Genomic DNA, 27,266 nt, shown 5'->3' on the forward strand with positions numbered 1-27,266 from the left:
CACACACACAGAGCTCACTTTGAAATGCTGTTGTTTCACACACACACAGAGCTCACTTTGAAATGCTATTGTCTCACACACACACAGAGCTCACTTTGAAAACTTTTAAATGCTGTTGTTTCACACACACACAGAGCTCACTTTGAAACGCTGTGAAGGTGCTTAGGTGAGAAGCCATCCCAGAGGGACTAATGTCCCCTGAGCATCACACATCGAAGACAACCTGGCGAGTGCCATGCAGTAGGAACTAGAAGATGAGATGTCACAGACTGCTCCCATCACCTGGGCTGATTAATAAATTAGATGCTTGCAAGTCATGGGACGTGTACTGCATAGATGAATCAATGTATGCTGAAGTTTAAAGATAACTTGCCAGTGTGAGGGCCTTTGGATTCTTCCCCATGTGCCTTGGGGCATCAGAAATCTTCTTCTCTCTGGTCCTCCCTCTCTTATCTTCTACTTAAAAAACTCTTTCTTTGTCTAAGAATGGAGCAAATGCTACCTTCATCTACCAATCAATCATCTCCTCTGTTGTTGGGAGTTCCAGACAGACTTCTCAGAGTCCCTGTTGCTGAATTTCCAGGGGAGTATGTTTCAGATATTTGTTTTAGCTATGAGTCTTTGAGCACTCACTTTGCTAGCATATAGTCTCCTGCTAACTCTTCACAACAATCAGAATTTATCCTGAATTTGCAAATGGAGCAACAGAGGCTCAAATAGTTTGAGTAATATGGCTAAAATTTCATGAGTAGGAAGTGGCAGAGCCAAGTTTACCTGAGTCTAAAGACTTGCTAAGCTACAGCAATTGTTTTAGGGTTCACACAAGCTTAGATACTGACATGCGGCTGAATTTCCATCAAGGTAAGCAGGGGCAAGTCAAGTACAGATAAAGGCTGGAATGCAAAGCCTTCCTTTAAGCCAGTTTGAGAATCCACAGCTAATGAGACCTAGTAGTTCTTGTGCCCAGAAGAAAGTCCTTGAGAGATAAAGGAACTGCCTAGAGGCAGGCGCCTGGGCATTCTAGTTCCTTTCATTAGAGATACAAAGGTATCCAACAGCTGTAGAACACTGCATGAAACAATGCATCCTGCTACAGGGTGCTAAGAATGGAACTGGAGTAGGTAAGCTTGGGTGCAGCACAGGAAGAAGTTGACAGATAGGTAGGTCTGTAGCAGTTGTTGCTGGCATTATGTGATACTGGAGAGCTAATGAACCCCATCTTCACTGCCTTTGTCTTAGTTCCAGCACTCCTTCTCTCCCTTGAATTACTGCCCCAGCTTTCTAACCCTTCTCTCTTTCTCCTGTCCTCACATTCATTAGGAAGCTACCAGAGAAATTCTACACATGTATCTGTCTGTGTCAGCCTCATCTCTCCAACCCCTCATGATTTTCCTATTGCCCATATCAGGCAAAGCACAGGTTCTAACCTTCCTCACCTGAATCCATTGCAAACTCAGCTAATCATACATGGCACAATTTTCCTCTGAGCCAAAATGTTACCACATTAGCAGAGACTGATAACAATTTAGTTGGTAGGCATCAGCATTTTAAAAGATAAATGAATTAGAAAGTAATAAAGGATATTTGAATGAGTAGAAGAAAGATATCTTGGTATTTAAGATGCATCACATGAAGTAAGGTAAAAATTTGTTCATGAACTTTTATTTCTTTTGTTTGTTTTTTATTTTTTGAGTTGGAGTCTCACTCTGTCACCCAGACTGGAGTGCTGTGGCCGCTCCCGGTCACCGCAGCCTCGACCTGCTGGGTTCCGGCGATCCTTCCGCCTCAGCCTTCCAAGTAGCTGGAATTACAGGCATGCGCTACCACACCCAGTTGATTTTTTGATTTTATTGTAGAGATGAGGTCTCGCTGCCCAGGCGGGTCTCGAATCCGCTGGCTCAGGCAATCCACCCACCTCAGCCTCCCAAAGGCGCGGGATTACAGACTGAGCCACCGAGCCCGGCTATGAATTTTTATTTCAGCGACAAGTTTTTATTTATATCTCTGGCTAGGTTTATTGAGTATCAATGAAAAACATATTTCTTGCATTAATTAAGGTCAGAAAATATAAACAATAACAACAAAAACAGTGCTTTAAATGGCTATCTAGTAATAATTTGCCAATGAACTATACTTTGAAGGTTGGTTAAAATCAATTTGCCATCTCTAATTCCTTTCATTATTGACTGGAAACTACTACCCAACCTTATCTCCTAACATCAGTACCATCTGAAATACACATATAACACACAAAGACTTTTAGTTCCAGCCTTTCTCCTGTCTCCCTGCCTTTGTAGGTGCTGCTCCACCTGCTTAAGATGCTTTTCTCCTCACTGCCTTCTCATGACATCTTAATCTTCCTTGAAGACTGTATTCAATACCCCTTCCTCTAGCATGTCTTCCCAAGCTTGCCTTTTCTTTCCATCTTTCCTCACCATCACTACCCTAATACCAGGGAGTTCTCCTCCCCTCCACAAACAGCACCCATGACATTGCTCAATGCACATGGCACTGTGGCTATTTGCCTTTGTCAGTTTTTCCCAAAGGTATCATGAATTCCTTGAGGGCAGGGATCAAGGCTTTCTTCCCTCTATCCCCAGGAAACAGTGCTGAGCCTGACCAGCAGGAATTTGAAGATCAGATTTTCAAACAAATAAGTAAGCTGCAGGTGCTACAGATCATGAATCAAGTCCTTCTTCCTTCCTTGGACAAGATTTGGAGCCCAGAGTCTGAAGCCCTGAAGGGCCTGTTTCCATTTCACCTCTGAGTCTCCCCAGTCATAACAATAGCCATCTTTTGTACGAGTTTAAAGACACTATTAGTCTGTCCATATGAGTGGGTGGGCAAATAGGGTCATTTTCAGACTTTGCTCCTGACTAACGCTGGACAATTGTTCTGCAGAGATTGCAGCAAACTATGGTTTGTAACTCACAGAAGTCGGTTCCGTTATAGCATGGGAGCAAAGAGGAAGAATGCTACAAAGGTACCAATTTGATAGCAATAAAGCTATTGTTTTTAGACTTGAAAAATCAATTTAAAAAGAATCATCACTTAAGATTATCTTTGAACTGGCACGTAGTGGCCCAGGAAATGTTTGCTGGCTATCCTCTTCCACTCTTTTCTATTCAGGGAGACCTTGAACAGATATTTGAATGGCAGGAGGGGAGTTCATGGCTCTCATCAATGCTTACCAGCCTTTAAATGACTGAAATTGATAAATACTAACAGAACATGGTCCCATTCTCATCTTCTAGGCCAACTGAGAATGTTCTAAAAGGAAGAAAAAGTGGGTTAACACACTTGTTCTAAGTTCGTTTTTAATGAATCAGGTCATGTATATCTGGACCTAACAGTGGAGCCTAAACATCTTACTTCCTAAGAAATACTATAGTCAGATTAGAATCCCACTAGAATTCCCAGAATACTAAAGATTGTGTTTCTGGATTGAAGTTTAATTTCTCTTAAACAGTCCCTCTCTGCAGCAGAATGCAAAAATTGATTCACCTCCACTTATGTGTTAACTGTCACCCTGGTCTGAAGACCATGTCTAAAAACATGGAAAACTCCTTCTGCATTTGATTCTATGGGCAAATACTCTGGGGATCCAGTCATTAGCATGGCACCTATGTTTAAGCCACCCCAACTCAAAATCATGAAGGACAAAAGACGATTTATTCAAATATTCTTCCTGCCACCCCCTTTTATTCCCAGAAATATGAAAGAAGGATTTCTCAACCTTTACACAGGTGACATTATATACGTCAGGTAATTTTTTTGCTGCAGAGGGCTGTCCTATGCATTGTAAGTTATGTAACAGCATGCCAGATTCTTGGCCTCTACCCACTAGATGCCAAAAGCAACTTCCCCTCCCACCCACCACAACCACCACCATTTGCACACCAAAAATACCTCCAAGACAGAATTCTAAATGTCCTCTTAGGAAGCAAAATTATCCCTAACTGACAATCATTGCTCCTGCTCATGTCTATGCCAGACCAATTAAATCTAAATCTGAGGAAGGATCCAGGCACTGGTATTTTTTAAAAGCTCTGCAAGTGTTTCTAATGTCCAGCCACTTATTTGCATATTGACTTAAGGTTTTACCTAACTACTCAACTGTGGTTCTGCCCTCTGCTGAAGTTCCTATGTCTATATCACAGGGTGGAATGCCAAATTGGAGAATATGAAATGAAAATGGGAAAGAAAAGATAAGACTTTTGACAGGGAAAACTGAAACTGCTAATTCCATACGTTTCCATCACAACCTAGGAGGTAGATTGAGACCAAAGAACACAAAGTAGAAGCTCAACAGGAAGATTAGCTTCCTCAGCCAGGTATCCATTACCAAAACTGAAGAGGCAACCCTTTTAGAGTGTTCTGCCAGAGGCTGGAACCCAAAGAAGCAATACTCAAGCTGTCAAAGCCAGAAAGAGCCAGCAATTTCCTAAGTCTGATCACTAGAATTTTAATCCCTTGAGAAAAAAGAAGTTGTATGGTCAAAGAGGTTTGGTTAAGTATTGTTAAATAGTCTAATATTAATAAAAGCCCTGTGGTAAGGAGGCCCGTTTAACTTTGTCCGGGTTATATATGTAGATTTATATGATTTGGGTGACAGCATAGCTTAGTCAAGGATGGAGGCTCTAGAATCAAGCCTGCCTGAGACAGATCTTACACTACCACAAATTAACTCTTTTACCTTGCACACATTACATAAATGGAGATAATAGCAATTTCTACCGCACAAGATTATTGTAAGGATCTGCTGGAATAGTTTCTACACCAGATACAGTGCAATGCCAGGCACTTAAGATTTCAACATTAGCAATTAACTTATCACTGTTGTTGTTATGATTATTACTCCTTTGACTATGGGTTCTCCCCCCTCCAAAAAAATATCTTTTAACATCACATTGAACCATACACTATATAAAGAAGTACTGGATTAGACTAATTTTAGCCATACTAATAGAAATATAGCCCTTGCACTGCATGATGTCAAGATTCTATCTGGAATCAAGAGGCTGGAGACTACTTTCAAGTTCAACCCACAAGTTTCTGAAGTGAGGCAGTGGTGGGCTTCTCTCTCACCTTCACTTGTCTGTAAGCTCCTTGAGGGCAGAAGCCTTGTTTATCTTGTGCATCATTGACTCCTCAGTATACAGCATTTGGCATATCTCGATGCCCAACCTTAAATGAGCCAGGCGCAGTGGCTCAAGCCTGTAATCCCAGCACTTTGGGAGGTTGAAGTGAGAGGATTGCCTGAGTTCAGAAGTTTGAGATCAGCCTGGGCAACTTAGTGAGACCTCATCTCTACAATAAATTAAAAAACAAGCTGGGCATGGTAGTGTGCACCTGTAGTTCCAGAGACTTGGAAGGCTGAGGCAGAAGGATTGCCTGAGCCCAGCAGGTCAAGGCTACAGTGGCCGTGAGCATGCCACTGCACTCCAGCCTGGGCAACAGAGTGAGACTCCAACTCACACACACAAAAAAAATCTTAAATGATTGCCACATAAAGACCACATCTCTTTCATCTTAGTAGAGCCATCATCCATACCCTGCCCCATTCATTTAACCAAGTAGCTTTACCACAAAATCTATGACCAAAATTTTTCTGAAACTCATGATGGCACCACAGGAAATCAGAGTAGAACTGAGATTCATACTACTTTGAAATAACTATGCAAGACAGCAAAACAGTTAGACTTGGTTTAGCAAGATTTGATTTACATTCAACTTTCATGCACATATTTAGTGCTCAAAGACAGTTACAATATAAGCCAAAAAACACTTGTTCTATAACCTGCAGGGAAAGCCACTCAACACGAAACTACCTCTTGTGATAGAATGAGCACCCTTACCAATATCTCCCCTCTGCCTGGACTCTCCAGAACCAAAGTCTACAAATGGTACCATAATTATCCTATTAAAATCACCTTTAAAATAATTGCCAAATTTATAGCAGCTACCAGCGATCTCAAGGCCAGGAAAAAAAATAACAGAAAATGAACCAAAAAAGGGCAACAGGTACACAGAAAATACCTTTGGACTCAACTGACTTTAAAATTACTATGCAAAGAAAATAGATAATTGCTAGTAAACAACCAACTTCTGGGGTCGAGGCTGGAACTTGCCTTTATGAAGTTCCTACAGAATTCCAAGGTCTATATAGTTGATGTCTATACATTTCTCACCACAACTGTACCAGGCCTTTAATACAATCTCAACTTTACAGGTGAGAAAACTGTCTCAGACAGCTCGCATCTTGCCCATATTCAATAGACAACTCCTGGCATTTGAAAATAAACCAGGTAAGTAAGACCTAGAGAAAGTCATAACAGCATGGAGTGAAGGGCTCATGTTGGGGAATCTCAGAGGTCAGAATCCCAGTCTGCCCCTTCCCAGCTGTGTGATGTGGACAGCGAGCCCAGTCTTTTAGAGCCTTAGTTTTTTCACTTGAAATACAGGATGATAACAGTATTTATCTCATGGAATGGCTGTGAGTAGAATGACTATATATGTATAGTCTTAAGAGAAAGTGAAAATAAATCATTTTATTAGAATGATGACTTCGAACTCTAATGGGAAAAAAAAATCCAGATGTAAGATAATGTAAATTTTACAAAGCATTTCACACCAACTGCATCTTATATGGCCTAGTAGGTAGGAGAGATATCATTATTCCTTTCTATAAAGGAGGAAATTGAATACCTAAGGGGTCATTTCTATCCATAGAATGATAATTATTTGCTTATTTACTTTCCCTCCTATATCTTTCACCTCCAACTCAAAAGTTTGGTAGAGGAGGGAGTCCCTCTCTCTCTTTCATTTCCAACTAAATACTTGGTAGAGGAGGCAGTATAAATTGGAGAAAGGAGGAATATATGAGTGTGACTTTTTGTTTTCTTTTGGTTATTTCTGTATTACTAAATCATACACAGTTTATGAAATATGATTGGTGTTAAATTTCAAAACAGTAAATGTACACATGGAAGAATGCTGCATACATGAATTTGCCCAGGATGAGAAAGCTAGAAAGAGACTACAAAATGAACAAAACCTGAATCTCTAGACTCTAAACTCAGAGTTTTTTCCGCTACTGCATACTGTATTTTCAAATGTCAATACTTTATGCCATCACGGAATTTCAGAGATAGGAAAAACCTTGGAAACCACTTCAGCTAGCACTTCCATTTTATAGATGAGGAGACAGAGACTCAAAATTCTATTTGTTGGCCAAAGTCACACAACCAGGAGCTAGGAGAGCAGTGAGGCCAGCAGCTAGTTTCCCTGACTCTGAAGTCAGTGCTGCTTCCACTGCACCATGGCAGATTCAAGAGCAGAATCCACCCAGCCTCCAAATGGCAGCTCGAGTTTGTGACAGAGTGTGTACTTGGTGCTCTCAAACCATTGTGTATGCACATACTATGGTTTGGCTTGGGAAGCAACATGAGAGGGGGCTTCTGCTGGGATTTAACTTAGAAGATTCTTATCATTATCCCAGCAGTGACTCCGATCAGGACCCTATCAGCTGAAGCCAGCTACTGTGTGCATATGCAAGAGGGAGAAGGTGGACTTACTAGAGTAAAGATGGGAGACGTCCTCCCACTTTCTTTCTAAGGCTCCCAAATCACCCTGGGTTCTAACCTGGGTTCTGGAGAAGAGAGAACTGGCCAAGGCTAGAGGTCTGAACAACTCAGTAAGGGTGGCTCTCTAGTGTCAGACAATGTGGCAATATAGTAGTCAGGTCTTCTTTCATGATGCAAACGTCAAGTTTCCGATGTGCTGTGTCTGTGTTAGCATATAGCACACCGGAAATTGCCCGTGGACATGCTTTAGTGCATCAACAAAGTAGCACACAGGGAGGAAAAAGTATCAATTGACAACTGCCTCAATGAGCAAGTCCTAGCTGGCTTTTGCTCTGGTCTACATCTGGCTGAGCACTGTCTCTAAGTACCTATTTGCATGTGTGTTCATGCCCAGATTTTGACAACAGTCCTACCTAATCCCTGAAGATTGCAGGTGCCAAATCAGAGTTTGTGGCATTTATGATCTCCCAGTTATACTTATCCTGAACCTTTTTTGGTAGCACTTTTTATGCATTTAGGTGTGTGTGTGTGTGTGTGTGTTTAATTAATGTCAGTCTCTCCTATGAGAGCAAGAACCATGTTTGTTTTACTTATCACTGTATCATCTGCCCTAAACATAGTATTGGGTCTGTAGCTGATGCTTGATAATTATTTGAGGATTAAACCAAAGAAGGAAGAAATAACTAGATGGCCAGGGGCCTGACTTCTGGGCTGAACTCCATCATTTAATTAACCATGTGACCTTGGTTAAATCTTACACTTAATTTAGGAACTAGAAAAGATCACAGAAATCAACTTGTTGGAGAACTGCAAACTTTGTTTTAGCAGTAGAATGCAAAGTAAAACGTACACAAAATTGGAACACAAAAGCAGACACAATTCTCCTGTCTGAGGATAGTGTTGAGTGGGGGTCCTGCTGATCGCCCCTTTGCCTCTCTGCCCACACTATAGCAGTGTCTACGGCTACTTTAATTATTCTTCAGATTTTCAAATAGCACAGGTTGAAAATCACTAATCTACATCAACCCTTTCATTCAATAAATAAGGAAAGTAAGATAGAGGAGAGAAGGGAGTGTACCTAATATCACAAAACCAGAGCATGAAGAACTGGAATTAGTATCCAGATGTCCTTACCCTAACCTCATGTGCAAACTTTTACCTCTCAGCGTCTCTAAGACTGCTCCCCACAAATGTTCACAAAGTGATTGTAAGGAAAATTATTTGGAAGTTACTTTTTCAGAACTCTGAAACACTCCACATTTGAAAGCCACACTGTGGGAAGGCATCCAGCATAGTGGCTGAAAGGAAGACTTAGGGGTCAGGAAAATGAGTGGTTAGACCCCAGCTCCACTCTTTTCTGGACAGATGACCCATAGTGATGCACTCAACCTCCCCAAGTCCTGGTTTCCCACCTATAAAAGGCAATGCCCACCTCATAAAGGATGTTGTGAGGACAGAATGTCTTCCCTTCACAGAACCCAATAAATGCTCACTAAAATGTTGAGCATTCATATCTATGGTTCTATTCCAGGAAGCTGCTTAAGTATAAATTATTTCAGCAGCAATAACAAGTATGCGGCATAGACTGAACATGTGGCATAGACTACAGCTCCCTTATAAAACTGCTTTATAAAACAACTATCATAATACTATAAGAAAGGGATCGGCAGTAGGAACACCACCAGGGGAGGGGGACACACCTCATCAACAAGGGTACCTGCATAATGTACATTTGTATATCCAATCCTAAATTGTACCCCACATTTTTGGGAGGCTGAGGTGAGTGGATTGCCTGAGCCCGCGTGTTCGAGACCCGCCTGGGCAGGCGAGACATCATCTCTACAATAAATCAAAAAATTAGCCGGGCATAGTAGCGCGCGCCTGTAATTCCGGCTCCTCGGAAGGCTGAGGCGGAAGGATCGCTGGAGCCCTGCAGGTTGAGGCTGCGGTGGCCGGGAACGGCCACTGCACTCCAGTCTGGGCGAGAGTGAGATTCCAACTCAAAAAAAAAAAAAAAAAAGAAAAGAAAAAATAATTAAAAAACAGAAACTTTTTTGTAGCCTCCATCATATAACATTATGGCTATCCATCCCCAGACGCACCATGTCTAGCATAGGAGCAAGCATTCAATATTCACTAAGACACATTAGTAAACAAAAAGTGAATGCTTATAGATTCAGCATATTCATTAGTGTGGACTTATAATCATACTTTGTTTCCAGGCCAGGTGCCACCTTTTCTTGGCTACATGATTTTTTTCAAATCACTCATCTTCTCAGCTTTAAAATGGAAATGGAAACCCCAGTCCTCCTAAACCTAATGTGTCCTCAGGAGGCTTAATTGAAAAAGAAAGTCATACATAAAGCCAAGAAATAGTAATTATTTAATAACACAAATAAAATAAGATATCAGGTTCTTAACTACTACTTCTGTTCCCCGTAACCCTACATCTTAAGCCTGTATCTTCCCTTGTACCAGGAAATTCAGAGATTGGCATGTTCTGTAAAAGAGTGAGCATTCGTGTTTGGTTGATGTAAAATCACAAATAGCAATGACTGCATTCTGCCAAAAACTATTTTAAGAATCCAAATTTGAAAGTGAATAGATAACCACTATTCTTGGGTGAGTTATGAATAGTTCTCAGAAGGGATAGTCCTTTGAGTCGATAATTTTATTTTTGAAATTCTGATATTGTTTTGAAGGGGAAATTCCCCATATTTCTCATCATTACACATTTATTTTTCTTTGCATAACCGATGTTCATTTTCCTTGATGTGGCTGCATTTCATCATGCTAGAAGCATCTTTTCCCAATAACTCTCTGATTATTTACCATGCATTAAGGCCTACAGAAAGTCTATCCATGAATCTTGTATTGGAAGACCTCAGTCACTAGCGGGCCAACTTTCAAGCTAGAATTTGAATATTTAACCTAGAACCACAGTTACAGCTGGTAGGGATTTTATAAATCTCTCATCCTCAACCTACAATACCACAAAATATGCAAAGAAGACATGCCATTTTTCATATTGCCTACTAAGAAGATTAGAGACCTAAATTCATGCCTTCTCAGCTGCAGGCCAGAGTTCTGATCTGCACCATGCTTTCTGGCTCTTTTATTCTAACTGGCCTCAGAGTGTTGAGGTTTGTCTTTTTACCTCCCTGACTTTCAGACAAGAGGCTACACCTGTGAGAGTTTTTCACATTCTCCAATTCATTTAAGTACACAACATTTATTGTGTGCTTATAATAACAAAGCAGAGCAAAAATCGTCCTGAGGATCCAGAAATGAATTATATATAAGTTCTTCTCTCAAAGAGTGTCCAATTAAGTGAGAAACAAATACAAGAATGCAATTTAATTCCAAATGGTTTAAAATTAAAGAGGTATAAATGTAGAGAGCTGTGAATATAGCAAGGAAATAGTGATTAAGTGAAATGTGGAGAATTTAAGATAGTTTCAAAGAATAAAGAACTTTGGCTAAGTCCTCTTTGAATGAGTAAGATTTTAATAGTCCAAGAACTGGTGCAAATCCTACTCAGAAAAAGGCTACTCATTTTTTCAAAATGTGTGAATAGATCTGAGTAGGATATTGGGTATATTAGTAACATCTGCAAAACAATGCTAACATCTGATGTGGTTGCCTAAAATTAGCATAAACATGGTCTCAGATAAAAAATTTTTGAATCACAGTCCAACCACTTCTAACTGTGTGACATTAAACAAGTTATCTCACCTAGTGAAGGCTCAATTACCTAATTTGTAAAGTGGATAAAACAAACAAAACCTATATCTGTTGTTTATAGGAGGGTTTAAATTCGATAATATATAATAATATTAAACACCATACCCAGAGCACAATGAATACTCAATAAATTTTAGCTATTCTTACAAAGTGAAAAAAACAGGCCTGAGAAAGGAGCATAATCCCTTCACCCAAACAGCTCCCTATAGTGCAGGTGCTGTGCTAATGCCTGACCCCACAAAGCACAATATGAATGAAAGGCAAGGGCTATCTTAAGCCCAGATCTTACCTGTATATTTTATATCTGGTTGTAAATCCTTGACGGTGTCTTTCCACAAAGGATAGGTAGCTCCTGGAGTGGTGGAAAGGACCCCTGTCTGAAATAAGCCAATCAAATTCCTTGGAGACATGTTGATCTGTCCCAGCTGGTTCCTGGTGGGAGGGCTGCACTGAGATAGGGCCCCATATAAACAGGAAGTAGAGGAGCTCAACAAACCTCCAGTTCATGCTTTTCTGCCGGCCTTTTTCCTCTCATTCTTGCTCCATTCTGTGGAGTCCTACAGAGAAAAGAATTAAAAAGAGAGAAAGAAAGCAGAAGAGGGAGAGAGGATAGAAAGGAGTGAAAGAAAGAGAAAGACAAAGGAAAAGAAAAAATGTTATTAACACATCTTCATAATAATACCTTATATCAGTAGAGTGCTCTAAGATTTACAAGTCAGTATAGTTTGTGGATAAAATCATAGAATCTATGGAAATCCAGACTACATTCCTGCTTTGATGTTCACATATTGTGCAAACATGTACAAACAGCTTAGTCTCTTAGGGATACAGTTTTTTCATCTGTAAAACTGAGGATGGGCTTACATGCCTGTATCTTGGCACTTTGCACATTATAGATGTCCAAGGCAGATGTGTAGAAAAAAATGAATAAAATAAGCTAATGCAAAAACAGTCTCATACAACCAGTGAGGGACATGGAGACAGACAGTTCCCTTTAATGCCTTCACTAACAACCTGCCTCTCATAAAGGAGTAAAGGAGACTCAATAAACCAGAGTTCCTTTTTCTTCTCCTTTCACATAGATATATATCCACCAAGCACACAGTTTGCTTTTGTATGAGTAGATGAATGCACAAAGCCTTATGATGAACTATTTGTCATGACTATCTGGATGGGACACCTTAGAGATGAAGAGTTCAAGGAACTTGTTAGAGTCCATTTCTAAAATGCACACTGGAATGTCTTCCAAGTCAAAGAAAAAATGAGTAGAAAACTTGTCTGTTGTTGCCCTGCAGCCTCAAGGTCCCCTGGTTTTCAGAGGGAAAATTAAGCCCAAGAGCTTGGGGATGGTTCACGCATGCCTTTTTTATTGGCTGTTATCACAGCTCAGTAGTACTGTAATGAAGAAATGTTTGAGATAGGAATAGCTTAGTTAGAGGTTCCTTATGGGGAGGATAGACAAGAAATCACAAGGTCTTACCAATTTTGTAAACAAAATTTACAAGTTTGGTTTTTATTAACTCATTATCAGTCTGCTTAACTACTAGCTTAACGTTGTACTGTTTGTGTACTTCCCCTCCCCCATATTCTAACAGAGCTTATCTTATTCCATATTGAAAGGCAGCTTTAAATTCAGTTTGCACCAGTTATAAACAGTATTATTTTGGCAAGTTATTTCAGTTCTCTGAGTCTTCGTTTCCTCATCTACAAAATGTCTTTAATATTAGCACCTACACCAGCAACTGTGTAACAATTAAATGTCATAATTTACATAATATTTTCTCTCCTGTGCCTGGCATATTGTAAGTGTGCAAATGGCATGAAAAATGATGACAATGATAATGATGAATGTTGAGACTGATGTTGTCAACTTATTACCTACTAGGAAGTATTTTTTTTTTTCACATTGTCCCCCTGTCTGACCAAGTTCTATTTATCCTTCAGTAGCCAGTTGAGGTCATGTCCTCAAAGGTTATTTCATTTTTCTGTTCCTCTAAAAAAGTGTTAGTTGTTTCTCCTCTCAGCTTTAGTTGCTCATTTTCTGTAACTGTATGTTAGCCGATATTATCTTGTATCATACTTACAAGCATACTTTATTTTATTGCACTTCTCTTTGTTGAGATTTGCAGATATTAAATTTTCTATAAATTGAAGGTTTGTGGCAACCCTGAGTTAAGAAAGTCTATCAGTACCATTTTTTTCCTAAAACGTGCTGATTTTGTGTCTCTATATTATATTTTGGTAATGCCCATAATATTTAAAACATTTTCATATTATTATATCTGTTATGGTAGTCTGTAGTCAGTTATCTTTGATGTTATTAATGTAATTGTTTTGGGACAATATGAACTGTACCAGTATAAGATGGCACGATTAATCGATAAATGCGTGTGTTCTGAATGCTCCACTGACCAGCTATTTTCCTCTCTCCCTTTCCTCAGGGGCCTCCCTATTCCCTGAGACAAAACAATGTTTAAATTAGGTCAATTAGTAATTCTACAATGGTTCCTAATTGTTCAAGTGAAAGGATGATTCGTACATATCTCACTTTAAATTAAAAAATCCAGAAATAATTAAGTTTAGTGAGGAAGGCATGTTGAACGCTGAGACAGGTCAAAAGCTAGACCTCTAGAACCAGTTAGCCAAGCTGTAGATGCAAAGGAAATGTTTTTTGAAGGAAATTAAAAGTGCTACTCCAGTGAACACATGAATGATAAGAAAGCAAAACAGCTTTGTTGCTGATATAGAGAAAGTTGGAGAAGTCTGGATAGATGATTAAAACTGCCACAACATTCCCTTAAGCCAAAGCCTAATCCAGAGCAAGGTCCTAACTATCTGCATTTTGTGAAGGATGAGAGAGGTGGGGAAGCTGCAGGAGAAACATTTGAAGCTAGCAGAGGTTAGTTCATGAGGTTTTTTTGAAGAAAGAAGCCATTTCCATAACATGAAAGTACAAGGTGAAACAGCAAGTGCTGATGTAGATGTTGCAAGTTATCCAGAAAACTTAGCTAAGATCACTGATGAAGGGGGCTACACTAAACAATAAATGTTCAGTGTAGACAAAATAGCCTTATTTTGGAAGAAGATGCCATCTACAATCTTCATAGCTAGAAAGAAAAGTCAATGCCTGGCTTCAAAAGACAGGCAGACTCTCTTTTTAGGGATTAATGCACTTTATGGCCTTAAATGGAAGCCACACAGCCTTTTAAGATTATGCTAAATCTACTCAGCTTGTGCTCTGTGCATGGAACAACAAAGCCTGAATGGCAGTACATCTGCTTACAATATACTTTAGTGAATATTTTAGGGCCTTCATTGAGACCTACTTCTCAGGGGAAAAAAGATTCATTTTAAACTACTGGCACTAATTGGCAATATTCCTAGTCACCTAAGGGATCTGATGGAGATGTACAAGGAGAGTAATGATGGCCTGAGAAAACAGCATTCGTTCTGCAGCCCATAGATCAAGGAGTAATTTTAACTTTCACCTCTTATTATCTAAGAAATATATTTTGTATTGCTGTAGCTGCCATAGAGAGTGATTCCTCTGGTGTATCTGGGTAAATTGAAAACTGTCTCAAAAGGATTCTCCATTTTAGATACCATTAAGAACATTTGTTATTCATGAGAAGTCAAAATATTAACATTAATAGAAGTTTAGAAGAAGTTGATTCTAGTTCTTATGGATGACGTTGGGGGCTCAAGACTTTAGTGAAGGAAGTAATTGTACATGTGGTGGAAATAGCAAGAGAAATAGATTTAGAAATGGAACTTGAAGATATGACTAAATTGCTGCGATCTCATGATACATCTTGAATGGATGAAGAGTTGTTTCTTACAGGTGAACAAATGAAGTAGCTTCATGAGATGGAATCTACTTCTAATGAAGACGCTCAGCACATTGTTGAAATGACCACATCAGATTTAAAACATTGCATACAGCCGGGCTCGGTGGCTCAGCCTGTAATCCCGCGCCTTTGGGAGGCTGAGGTGAGTGGATTGCCTGAGCCCGCGGGTTCGAGACCCGCCTGGGCAGCGAGACCTCATCTCTACAATAAATCAAAAAATCAGCCGGGCGTGGTAGCGCATGCCTGTAATTCCGGCTACTCGGAAGGCTGAGGCGGAAGGATCGCCGGAGCCCAGCAGGTCGAGGCTGCGGTGGCTGGGAGCGGCCACTGCACTCCAGTCTGGGCGACAGAGTGAGACTCCAACTCAAAAAAAATAAAATAAAATAAAAAAAAATAAAACATTGCATACATTTACTTAAAAAGCAGTGACAGGATAGAATTGACTCCAACTTTGCAAGACATTCTAAGATAGTTGATTAATGCTATCAAATAGCAGCATATGCTACAAAAAAGTCTTTTGTGAAAGGAAAAATAAATTGATGTGGCAAAACTCATTGTTGTTTTATTTTAAGAAATTGCCACACACATCCCAGTCTTCAGCAAACACCATCCTGATTAGCCCACAGCCATTGATATCAAGGGAAGACCCTTCACCAGCAGAAAAATTGCAACTCTCTAGAGGCTTAGATGATAGCATTTTTTTTTTTTTTACTATAAGGTATTTTTAATTAAGGTATGTATATGTCTTAGACATACTTCTATTGTACACTTAATAGACTATAGGACAGTACAAACACAACTTTAATATGTACTAGAAAACCAAAAAGTTTGTGTGATTCATTAAGATGGTCTGGAACTCAACCTCCAATATCTCTGAGGTATACATACATTTGTTTCTATGTCTGTCTTATTCATTTAGCTGTGAGTCTTTAACTGGAAAGACCTTTTAGAAAACTGTTTCTACTCTTGGTTAGTCACATGACTCTCATGTCTCCTCTCTAGATCTCAGATTTTTAGGTCTTCCATTGAAAAATGTGGTGAGGACACAAACATTTATCTACTGTAAAACTACACATATACATGATTAAGTTGAACATCTTATTTGTCTATTCTTCTAGTTTAATTTGGAAGGTAAAGTAGAGCTAAAAGAGATAAAACAAAAAAGAGAAATGTGAATTTTCTGCCCAATTGAATATTTTCCTCTGTTGCCCAATTGCATAATTTTATTGTGAGTTGCTACAAAAATCTGCTTGTCACTGCAAGCCCCAGCTGTCAGGCGCAAGGGAGAAAGGCACGTGAGCAGAGGAGTGGGCTGGCAAAATCTGTGGTCTGAAGTTTTATTCAGAGCTTAAAACAAAACCATACATGTTGAGTGCAGAACTGTAACAACTACAGCTGCCAAACTATCTGCCAGAGTCTGCCACTTTTCCCTTCCACCTTCCCATGGCAAGCAGGGGGTGGAGGCAATTGTTCAGATATCTCAGTAGTGAGCTATAACTCACTGAAGTTGCAGCATGTCACTCACACAGCCCTTCTACATGACTTCTGTTGTGAATGGGTGCAGGGTAAGAGCCTCTGAGAGAAAACTTAGCTGTTAGACTACTTGCAAGGAAACAAGGTTGAGAACATTGTAACACTTAAAGGTGGAACAAGGCTGTACACAGAACAACAGTGGAAGTGAATGCTATTGGTATTTAGTGGGTAAAGACCAGGGATACTGCACACGACAGCCTCCCACAACAAATAATATTGGATCCAACATGTCAACAGTGCAAAAATTGAGAAGCCTACTCTAATCGAACTCCTTTTTATAAATCACACCCTGAATGGTAGATTGTGTTAGACTGCAGGTTTCTAACTCCTACTTAAACATTCCTCTCATTCTGCCATGTTGTCTTTGGCAAGGTACTGGGCATACATGGCTATGCTTGAATCTGCCTTGTTGTGGTCCGTGGTCAACAATCAGTGGCCAACAATCTACATTTCTTCAAGTAGATGTGAGTGCTTCATGGAAGAAGTCAGAATATACCACTATTGATTTAGAAAATCACAATAATCCATAGAGCACTACAATGAAAATGAAAGTTTCAATAAAATACATTTTATTTGAAATGTGTATTTTACTGGGCTAGAACAAAGACTAGTACATGTGTAACCTAATGTCATTATAAGAGATATGATGACAGGCAGTGACTTTCATTCTGTAAACAAGACCATGTTGGTACTAGCTATGCTGAAGATGCAAGATAAAGTAAGGGCCACATGGCTGATATTTATTGAGCATCTTCTATTTGCTTGGCTTAAAAATTGTCCATTCCTTTGGTATTGCCAAAGTATCCAGTCCAGAACAGATATTAATAAGGGCATATTATGCAAGGTAGGTACAGCTATCCCATTTAACAGATGAGCACTTAAGACTCAGAGATATTGAATAACTGGCCCAGCACCACAAAGCTAGTAAATGACAGAGTTGGAATTAGAGACTGTGCTGTCCAATTCAGGATCCGCTGGCCACATGTAGCCATCAAGAGTTTTAAATATGACTAGTTGAGTTGGATCTGTGCTATGCAAATAAAATACACACCCATAAGATTTCAAAGACTTAATGAGAATAATAAAATTTAAAATAGCTCACTAATATTTTTTATTGATCACATGTTGAAATATTACAATTTTGGATATACTAGGGTAAATAAAAGTATTTAAATGGACTTCACCTGTTTTTCTAAATTATGGTGATGGGGCTGGGCTGCTAAAATCTTTAAAATTACACATGTGGCTGACATTCTACTTCTATTGAGCAGTGGACAGTAGGACTCTTGTGCTTTATGACACTGCTCGGAAAGGTCATTCATCCATCTCCATATTTGTATCAACCTTGCAGAATCTACCTTGCCCTCCATTGCAGCTCTTTGGTTGAGACATTGTCTTCTTGCCTCCTGTCTCCAAAATCCATAAACAAATTTACAATAAATACAGAGAAAAAAACTCACACTTAAGGGTCACATCTCCTAATCCCCACATCCTAGAAACAGTCCTAAATATCTACCACTATTGCATTTCAGAACAGCTGTTCTTCCAAAAGATTCACAAAGGGAATTTCCTGCCACTGGAGTTTAGAGCCTGTGAAAGAGAGGCTGTTTCTATTCCAAGCACTGCCCTTGACCTCCTGTGACTTTCGGTGAGTCACAACCCACTGCTGCGCAGTGCTCTGTAGACCCAGAGCCACTGAAATTGGCTGTAGCATGGAGAGCACGTGCGACCCTTGGTTGAACAGTGCTATATATAAGCCTGCAGTGTTATTAAGGGAATCGGGTTCATCCCACACAAAGTGCACTCTCTAATTGTTGCTGTTGTAAATTATTTACATCCGAGACATACACTCAGGAGAAAGAGTTGAGAGTGAATGACCTTCCAGCAGCACTGTTACCAAGCTCTTCCCCTGGAGTTTTCTGCATGGATTGCTGGGCCATGGCCCACATTCTGGGCCAGAGGATAGAAGAGAGTGCCTTCTTTCTTCCACTGTCAAGGTCCCAGAGGAACTGGGCTGATAATAGGATCTGAGAAGGTAAACCACAGTACCTGCCTCCTGAACCTGGGTAAACCAGATATTTGCATGTAAGCCTCAACTTCCAAACCCGGATCTCTAGGTAATATTTCTTGCCAGAGATGCAGTCTTTCCAAGTTGAATGACCGTTAACTCATTAGATAATCCGTCTGTGCCTCAATTTCCTCATCTGTAAGACAAGGACAATAGCAGGAATATGTGCATATATTATGGTTCAGAAAAGTTTTAAATAGGATTTTGTCGTGTAAGTATTTGTTTTGGTTTCAGCTGAAGCCCAAAACTGTGCATATTATATATCAAAGACAGGTGCATGATCATCATAAAGACTTATAAAGAAGGCAGTCAAAATGCACATTTTGGGACTCTTAACTTTCACTCACATCACAGCATAAGACATCAGGACTAGGAGTAGAGTTTGCCTGGACTCTGACAGTACTGAGCCCTCATCCCTACACTCTGTACTCCTCAAGGGCACAGTGGGAGTGAGAAACCCCTGACCACAAGCTTCAACAGAACTGCTCAAAGAGCATGATAAATGTCTCCTGGAGCTTAGGGGAACATGGAGGATGGGCGCCTAACTTACACCATAGAAATCTCAAACAAGAATTCCAAAGAAAGAAATCTAAAGAGAGACAGGCTGAAACCCAGCAACAGAGCAGGGGCTGCAATTTGGAAAGTAACTGCCTAACACATGAGTAAAAAAATAACTCATGGGTAAAAAAATGTTCTTTCCCTTGCCCCAGTCAGAAGTAAGCCATATACAAGATAAAGTCAGTGAGGTTGCCATAGATCTTGACCCAGAGGGAGAAGGGTTTCCAGCAAAAGGAATCCTGCCATTTATTTACCAAGGTTTCAGAGAATGGGTGTTAGGCAAGCAGATGGAAAAAGAGATGCATTTTCCTACATCAAAGGAATTACAAATAAGAAATCCCAGAGACGAAACAGCACTGCAAAAACACCCCAAAGGAATGCTACAGTTAAAAAAAGGGTTAACACTAATCCCCTGCCAAATCTGCAAAGCACTGATGCTAGATCACCACAAAGTACTCATCAAGGAGAAATCTTTCTACCTCTCCATCCTTGACCAAACCTTGTGCCCTGAAGAAGTCAGAGGCCAGTGTTAGCAAGATAGAAGAGATATGGTAAAATCATAACTTGGGGAAGGAGACGAATCTGGAGGAAATGTCTACTTTAAATATAATATGACATTTGTTTTAATGTACTGAACTGAACACATTAATTACTGATCAAAGACTATGTATAGGAAATAGAAGTAAACCAAAAAAGTTTGGGAAAAAAACAGAAAAAATTATCGTTGCCTTAACTGTCATGCAAATGTCAGGGAAACTTGATCTGACAGTAAGTTAAAGCAGTAGGGGAAAAAGACCAAGTGTTTTTGGTTTTTTTGATTTTACCCCATAAATTCTGTTTATCCAAAGTGAAGATTTAATGTATTACAACATTTCCCTCGATACCCAACTAAGCATAAGAGCTCAGTTAAGTTCAATTAGAATTTACTAATTAATTAGGATATACAAGGCAAGAGAAAATTTTAGAATTTTAGTGTACTTGTTTATTACCCATTTTTGAAACTCAGCCCAATATCAGTCACAAGTCACCAATGGCCTTGAAGTGAATAACGGAAGCCCCAAAGCAGATTGGGTTCCACTGTTCCTTCAATTCCAGGGTATTGTGATGGTTTGGTGATTGTCTGTACCAAGTCATATGGAATTGAGGATTATATTGTCTGATTTTAACTAAAATTGGTAATGGCTGAACAAGATGCCTGCAGAAAAATTATGGATTAACAATAATGAGAATAACTCAAGGCAACTCATACAAGAAAATGGTGGAGGACCATCCACACCATAATGCTCAATCAAACCAGTGAGATCTCATCAGGTTTATCAAGAATTGACAAAATGATTCAAGATGATCAAGAAGACTAATTAAAATATGGGTTTATGCCTACTATTATTAATGATGATCCTTGCTCTAAGTGGATATTGAATATTGGAAAATTGAGATATTAGCTAGTGAAGGTAAAAAGTGTAATTAATTTTTGGACGTACACTCATAGATAGGTATATCATCAAGAATTTTTACTGATTGTTATGCATGTTTATTACAAAAAGGTCTAGAAACCATTGAAATGAGTGTTCATAATAAATTATATGTTTTATATTATTTTAAACCATATAATCAACTTAAGAAATCCCACAGGCTTCTCAAAGTCAAAATATCCCAAGTTAAACTCATCTTTGCCCTCTTAAACATCACTTTCTCCCAATAATCCCCATCAAAGTAAACCACACAATCTTCCAAATCATACCCATGAGAAGTTTGGGACATCTCCTAACTTTCTCCTCTACCCTGTTCAACCATTGCCACTGCCATTGCCACCATCTCCACACCATGTCAACTTACTCTTTTTTTTCACATTCATCTGCTTCTTTTGCCAGTCTCACCCTTTTCTTCTCTTCTCTGTAAATCTCAGAGTGATCTTACACTTCTTCTCTCTTCTCCTTAGACACCTTACCTTAGAAACATCTCTTTTCTAAGCCTATGTGCTTGACATCTGTCATTCCATTTGGAACATGACTGTCACGTAGACTATCACAAATATCTCACTACTGGTCTTCCTGTTTCATCTTTCTCTACTACTTCCATCCTAAGTACTTGCTTCCAGAGTGATCTTTCTAAATACAGAGTTGATCATGACCTTCTCCTAATTCAACAGATCCGACAAACCACTATTGATTGCCTCCCCCCTTAGTCTTACATTCAACAATAAGCTGGATTATTTTCCTGCTTCCATTCTTCCACATGTCACCTTCAACTCACTTTGTTTTGCAGATTCTCTCTCCAGTTGTATTCACTGAACACACTATAAATTTACATATTTCAATGTCTTTGTTTATGCCTTTTTCTCTCTTTGCAATCCCCATTCCTCTTTCCCAACTTTAAAATAGGCTATTTGTGCTTCACATTATATTTAAAATGCATTAGTAAGAGTGGAGGAAAGGCTATTGAACTCCTACTACTTGCTAGATTCTTTGCCAGACACTTTCTCATGCCCCACGACTTTAAATCCATAAAACAATCTTATGAAAGAGATAGCATTATTTCAACTTTGCAGATGATAAAACAGAGGCCCCTTTTAAAAATCTTTTGTTTTTCTTTCCAATGTCATATTGCCTAAAAATGGAAGAATTGAACTTCAACCTAAGCCAATTCTAACTAAGTCCTATGACTCAGGGCTTTGATGTACCGAGATAAAATAGAAAATCACATCAACCATAATTGTGGATTTCTTGTTTTAACAATCATGAACTACCACAAATCAACTGCACACACATTATTTTTATTATTATTATTTTTTAGTTGGTTGTTATGGCCACCCCAGTGTCGACATGCTGGGCTCCAGTGATCCTTCCACCTCAGTTTTCCAAGTAGCTGGGACTACAGGCATGCACTACTGCACCCGGCTAATTTTTTACTTATTGTAGTGACAAGGTCTAGCCAAGTTGCTCGGGCTGGTCTCGAATCCTTGGGCTCAGGCAATCCACTCACCTTGGCCTCCCAAAGTGCTGGGACCACAGGCTGAGCCACCAAGCCCAGCCTACATGCACATTATTAGGGAGATGGCTAATAATTCATCCTGAGAGGTGAAACTACTGGAAATGTTGAATCTAGAGAAGGACACAGAAACCTGAATAAAAAATTTTTTAAATGCCAAAGACTTATTTTTTGTGATTTTTTTGGTGTGATGCTAAGTGTTATTCTTTAATCAAAAATATAAGTGGAAGTTATGTATAGTACTTTTTCTTTATAAATATTTCCTTTGGAACCACATTTAGGAATATGAAGATCTAAATTCAGGGAAACTGTCTTTTGAGTTCTCTCTCCAAATTACCAGCAGTCTATGTAGGAGATCACTCAAAAAGGGAAGTGAAAGAAATATTTTGCAGTGTTTATTTTGGGCCAATTTGGTAAAATTCACCACATATTTATTAAGTCCTTATTTTAACTGGCTCTCATGGCCCAGGGTACAAAATAGACAGAGATGCAGATAATTTCAACATAATATAATAGAATAACAAAGACAGAGTATGGTCAGGGTTCTGTGAAGCATGGAGACCCAAACTAGGGCACTTGACTGTCATATGAAGCCAAAAGGGAAACATACATAATGGAATGAAAGAGTGTGGTAAGAGTATTGAATCTACAAACATTTCACGGTTACTGAAGTGGGAATTTTGAGGCAAGGAGTGGCAGGAGACAAAGCAAGAGCTAAATGGGGTCACTTGTTTTATAATCATATCTTTATCCACAACTGGTATTTCTTGAAGACAGATTTTTTTGTCCTTCTATTATGTCCAGCATCTGGAACCAATCATTGAGTAGGTGCTATTTCAGTATCTATTGAATGAATCAACTGTACAAGTCGAGAGTCAGGATTAGCCCCATGGGATCATAGGGAGCCATTGAAGTCTTAACAGAAGAGCTCTATGTTATTAATAGAATTTCACTTTAGATGGTTCCTCCAACTGCAAGAGGTAGTGGATAAATAAGGAGGGATACAAAAATATGGAAGCGATAGGTTGTATATGGTCTGAACAAGATATCTTACGTTTGATAAATTGAAAGAAAAAAATTAGAAATATTTGATGACTGGATAGGCAGAGTGAGGAAAAGAAGGTGTTTATGATAATTCCTATATCTGTTTTGGTAACTTCATAAATGATGGTGTTATTTATGATAACAAACAATAATAAAAAGAAACACATTTTTAGTAAATGATAATAAGTTTCTTCTTGCATCTGTTGAGTTTGTCTGGTGAACATTTGAGCCAGGATTTCTGGTAAGCTATAGAATTCTTGAGTCCAAATGAAAAGAGATGCCAGGGCTAGAGGCAGATTTTGTAAATTGCTATGAATCAGTGGTAGTTAGAGCTCTGTGTGTAGATGAGACTGCCCAGTGAACACACGTGAGTCAGGGTAATAGAAATAAAAAATGGGAAATCTTCATTTTCAGGCAACATAAAGATGAAGGGAATCTCCTGAAGTAGATTGAGAAGAGACAGTAAGACAAGGAGGAGGAGATGAAAAGAATAATGACAACAAAGCTAGGGGAGCAGGGTTGTTTAAGAAGAGAAAGGTGTCAAGTTTCAAGAGCTGCATAGTAGTTCAACAAGATGAAGACTCAAAATGGTTACTAGACATAAGAATACAGAGGTAGTTGGCAGTTTTCTACAACTTGATGGGAACTAAAGATTCATTGAAAGAGGTTAAGGCATCAATTGCATATGAGTAAATGGAGACATAGTGTGTAGAGTACTTAGCTAAGAAAGAGCAGAAGAGCCAATGCCTCTTCTTTCTTCCTACCAGAAAGAAAAGCCAACATTTAATAAAAGGATTTTTTTTCTATATGGAAAGACCTTAGTATATTTAATTCTGAGACAGACCCAGAATGAAAGAAGAAAATATGGAAGAGAAAGAAAATTAGTACCGATTAAAAGAGCAGCATGAGTTCTGAAATTGGAGTGGACTGTCAATATCTGGACCAATCATTGGGCAACCAAAAAAATATGAAGGGTCCATGGCTTTAGGAAACCACAGGTTGATAACAAAGATAAATACATAATATCCAAATAACCAAATAATGGATTGAGTCTTATTAGAGACCTGGACAAAGTGTTAGAAAAAAGGAGGGAAGGAGTAATTCAAACAGAGTCAGTTCAAGAAGACTTATTAGGGAAGCTGAGATTTGACTTGGACTCTAATGGTTCAAGTAGGCCTTTGCTAGCTGAATGGCAAAAATAAAAGCATTTTCACACTGTGAGACCAGTACAGGCAAAAGCATGTGATCATAAAACTCCAACTACCAAGTACAAATCACTAAACCAGATGCTGCAGAGGAAGCAGAGATGAGTAAGAAAAGTTTGCTGTTCCCATAGAGCATATTGAAGAACTTGGAGGCAGAAAACTAAGTTAAAGATGGAAACTAGCACTATATGGGTGCTCAAAATATAATTGCTCATTAAAAAAATAGGTGTTCTGTGAAATAATGGCTCTAAGTTCCTTCCTGTGGTTAATCTATTTTAATATTAGGTGGAAAAATAACATATTTTTAAATTGAACTTAAATTCCAGTATTTATTCATCAAAAGTTCCAATGCTTAGTCTGATGTTTCCAGCAAGTCACTAATGAAATAAACTGAAAGATTCCTGGTGGATTTATTTGGGCAGAAACTCCTTGCTAGTACTTGTGCAATGACCTAATCTCTTTATAGAGTATCTTTAAATGATGAACTAAAAGAACTGCTATAGCTACTGCTTGTCCGTGACAATCATAGAGTCCCAGGAAGAAGACAGAGGACAAATATAGGTGCTTAAGCTGTATGTGCTTGGGTCAGCAATTGCAGATTCAAAGAATGTGGTCAGTTTGGAGACTGATTGCTCTGCTTCTTTCCATTCACTAAAGGCTGTCCTCACACCATCCTTGCATTCCTGTTAAACCTCATGCTATAAAAAATTGATCTCCTATTTTATGTCTGAACCACTGTTAACATGCACAAGGTAGGGAATTATATCTCTTACTACAGAGATGAGAAAACTAAAGTCAAGGAGGAAACACCAGTAAATTATTTCACTTAGCATCTGAAGAAAGTCTGATTATTCCTATTTAAAAGGTGAGAAAATAGAAGTCAGAAAGTTTCAGAAATTTACCCACACTCTCACAGCTAGTGTGAGGCAGCAACAATATCCAAATCTATACAGTCTGGTTTCAGAACATGTATTCCAGTCTACTAGTCATTGCTACCTCTGCCATGTTCTACTAAGATGAAAAGTAGACTTGTACTTAAACTTTTGCCATGGTCTCCCAGCTGTGCTTCCAGGCTTATACTTTCCCATTCATTTTGCACATTGACAAAAAAAATTTATTTCCTACACAGAAACATATTCAGGGTCTAGCAGTGAAGGAAATGAACATATTAAAAAGAATGACTTAAAGAATATGTTTTCTACATGTCTTGGAATCTGGAAGGGCATAAGGATTGTTCACCATTTTCTTTCTCTGACTTTAGCTACACCAGAGCTATTTCATTTTTCTGTTAAAACTGATCCCTAGCCAGACTTGGTGGCTCAGCCTGTAATCCCAGTGCTTTGGGAGGCTGAGGTGAGTGGATTGCCTGAGCCTGCGGGTTCGAGACCTGCCTAGGCAACTTGGCGAGACCTCATCTCTACAATAAAATCAAAAAAATTAGCCGGGCGTAGTAGCACACACCTGTAGTTCCAGCTATTGGAAGGCTGAGGTGGAAGGATCACTACAGCCCAGCAGGTCGAGGATGCGGTGGCCTGGAGTGTGCCACTGCACTCCAATCTGGGTGACAGAGTGAGACTCCAACTCACAAAAAAAGAAACAAAACTGAACCCTAACTCCTAACTTCTCATCACCTGCAGGATGTAATCTTAATACTTTAAAAAGGCATTTTGTTTCTATTCTGTCTGCTTTCCAGACTCATCTTGCCACCTCCCATTCCCCCATGCTCTTCTTTCCAGCGTACTAAATATCTTATAGTTACCTTGAGGTTTTGAAAATTCTGTGAAATGCCTTCATGTTTCTAGGTAAAGAGCAGATTCTTACCTCCCTTGACAAAAGGTCTTCTCTGGAGACCTTTTCTGACAGTAATGAACACAAGCATGAGTGAACCCTTCCATATCTGGAACCTTACTGAAATGTGTCTAGGTCTCTATTTGCATTTCTGTCTCATTCCATGGTTGACGTCTACATGACTGCCACCTTTAGAATGATGACCATCCAAAGGCAGGACCCAGGTTCTAACTCCTCTCTGTATCCTTAAGTTTAACACAAAAGTTGGCATACAATAAATGTGATCTACCTTTCCTATTTGCCTTTCAGGGCCCCATTTCCCCTTCTTAACAGTAATCCATTTTTATTTGAAGTTCTAGTTCTTTCCCACTTTCAGTTTTTGTAGTGTGAGAGATAGTTTCAGGATCAGTCCATGACTCAACTTAGAGAAGTGAAACGTAAAAAACTCTGATGGGGCCCCTGGGACAAAGAAATTCAGAGTTTACTGCCAAACCTGAACCTAAAAAGATGAGAGACTGGAGTGTTGGCAACCATCTGATTACCATGAGGACAAGCCTGGTGAAGTCAGAATTAAGACCTACTCTAAGATGATAAGACTAGAGGAAGCCTGTAGCACCCTTCTCAGCTCTGTTCATGAGTTTTAGTTGCATAAGCCAATCCAATGTGTTTTTTGTTTTTTGTTGTCTATCTCTTACCTTAAACCAATGGCTATTTGGTCTTTATTGCTAGTAGCATACAAAGACCAAACAAATAACAGCAATTTCTCAACACACACATGTTCCCATATATTCACTTTGCAGGAGTCTTGTGCTATTTAATTGTCCTTCCCTATGGTTCTGTTTTTGGAGTGGTTTTGCTGCCGTGAGTGTTTCTGGGTAAACTTGGTGTATGACCAAGTCTTCTT

The 27,266-nt window shown here is 39.2% G+C and overlaps 1 protein-coding gene across 1 annotated transcript in view; it reads right to left on the reverse strand.

Moving 5' to 3' along the window:
- Positions 1 to 27,266, reverse strand: part of BRINP1 (BMP/retinoic acid inducible neural specific 1) — a 187,736-nt gene that overhangs the window by 123,908 nt on the left and 36,562 nt on the right. Inside the window, exon 2 of the mRNA XM_008065596.2 lies at positions 11,620 to 11,887. Within this exon, the coding sequence (XP_008063787.1) occupies positions 11,620 to 11,837 (218 nt within the window). The 5' untranslated portion in view covers positions 11,838 to 11,887. The remainder of the gene's footprint in view (positions 1 to 11,619; positions 11,888 to 27,266) is intronic.

The sequence above is a fragment of the Carlito syrichta genome, unplaced genomic scaffold (assembly GCF_000164805.1).
Source record: "Carlito syrichta isolate Samal-C Ts95f unplaced genomic scaffold, Tarsius_syrichta-2.0.1 Scaffold308678, whole genome shotgun sequence".
NCBI classification, from domain to species: Eukaryota; Metazoa; Chordata; class Mammalia; order Primates; family Tarsiidae; genus Carlito; species Carlito syrichta.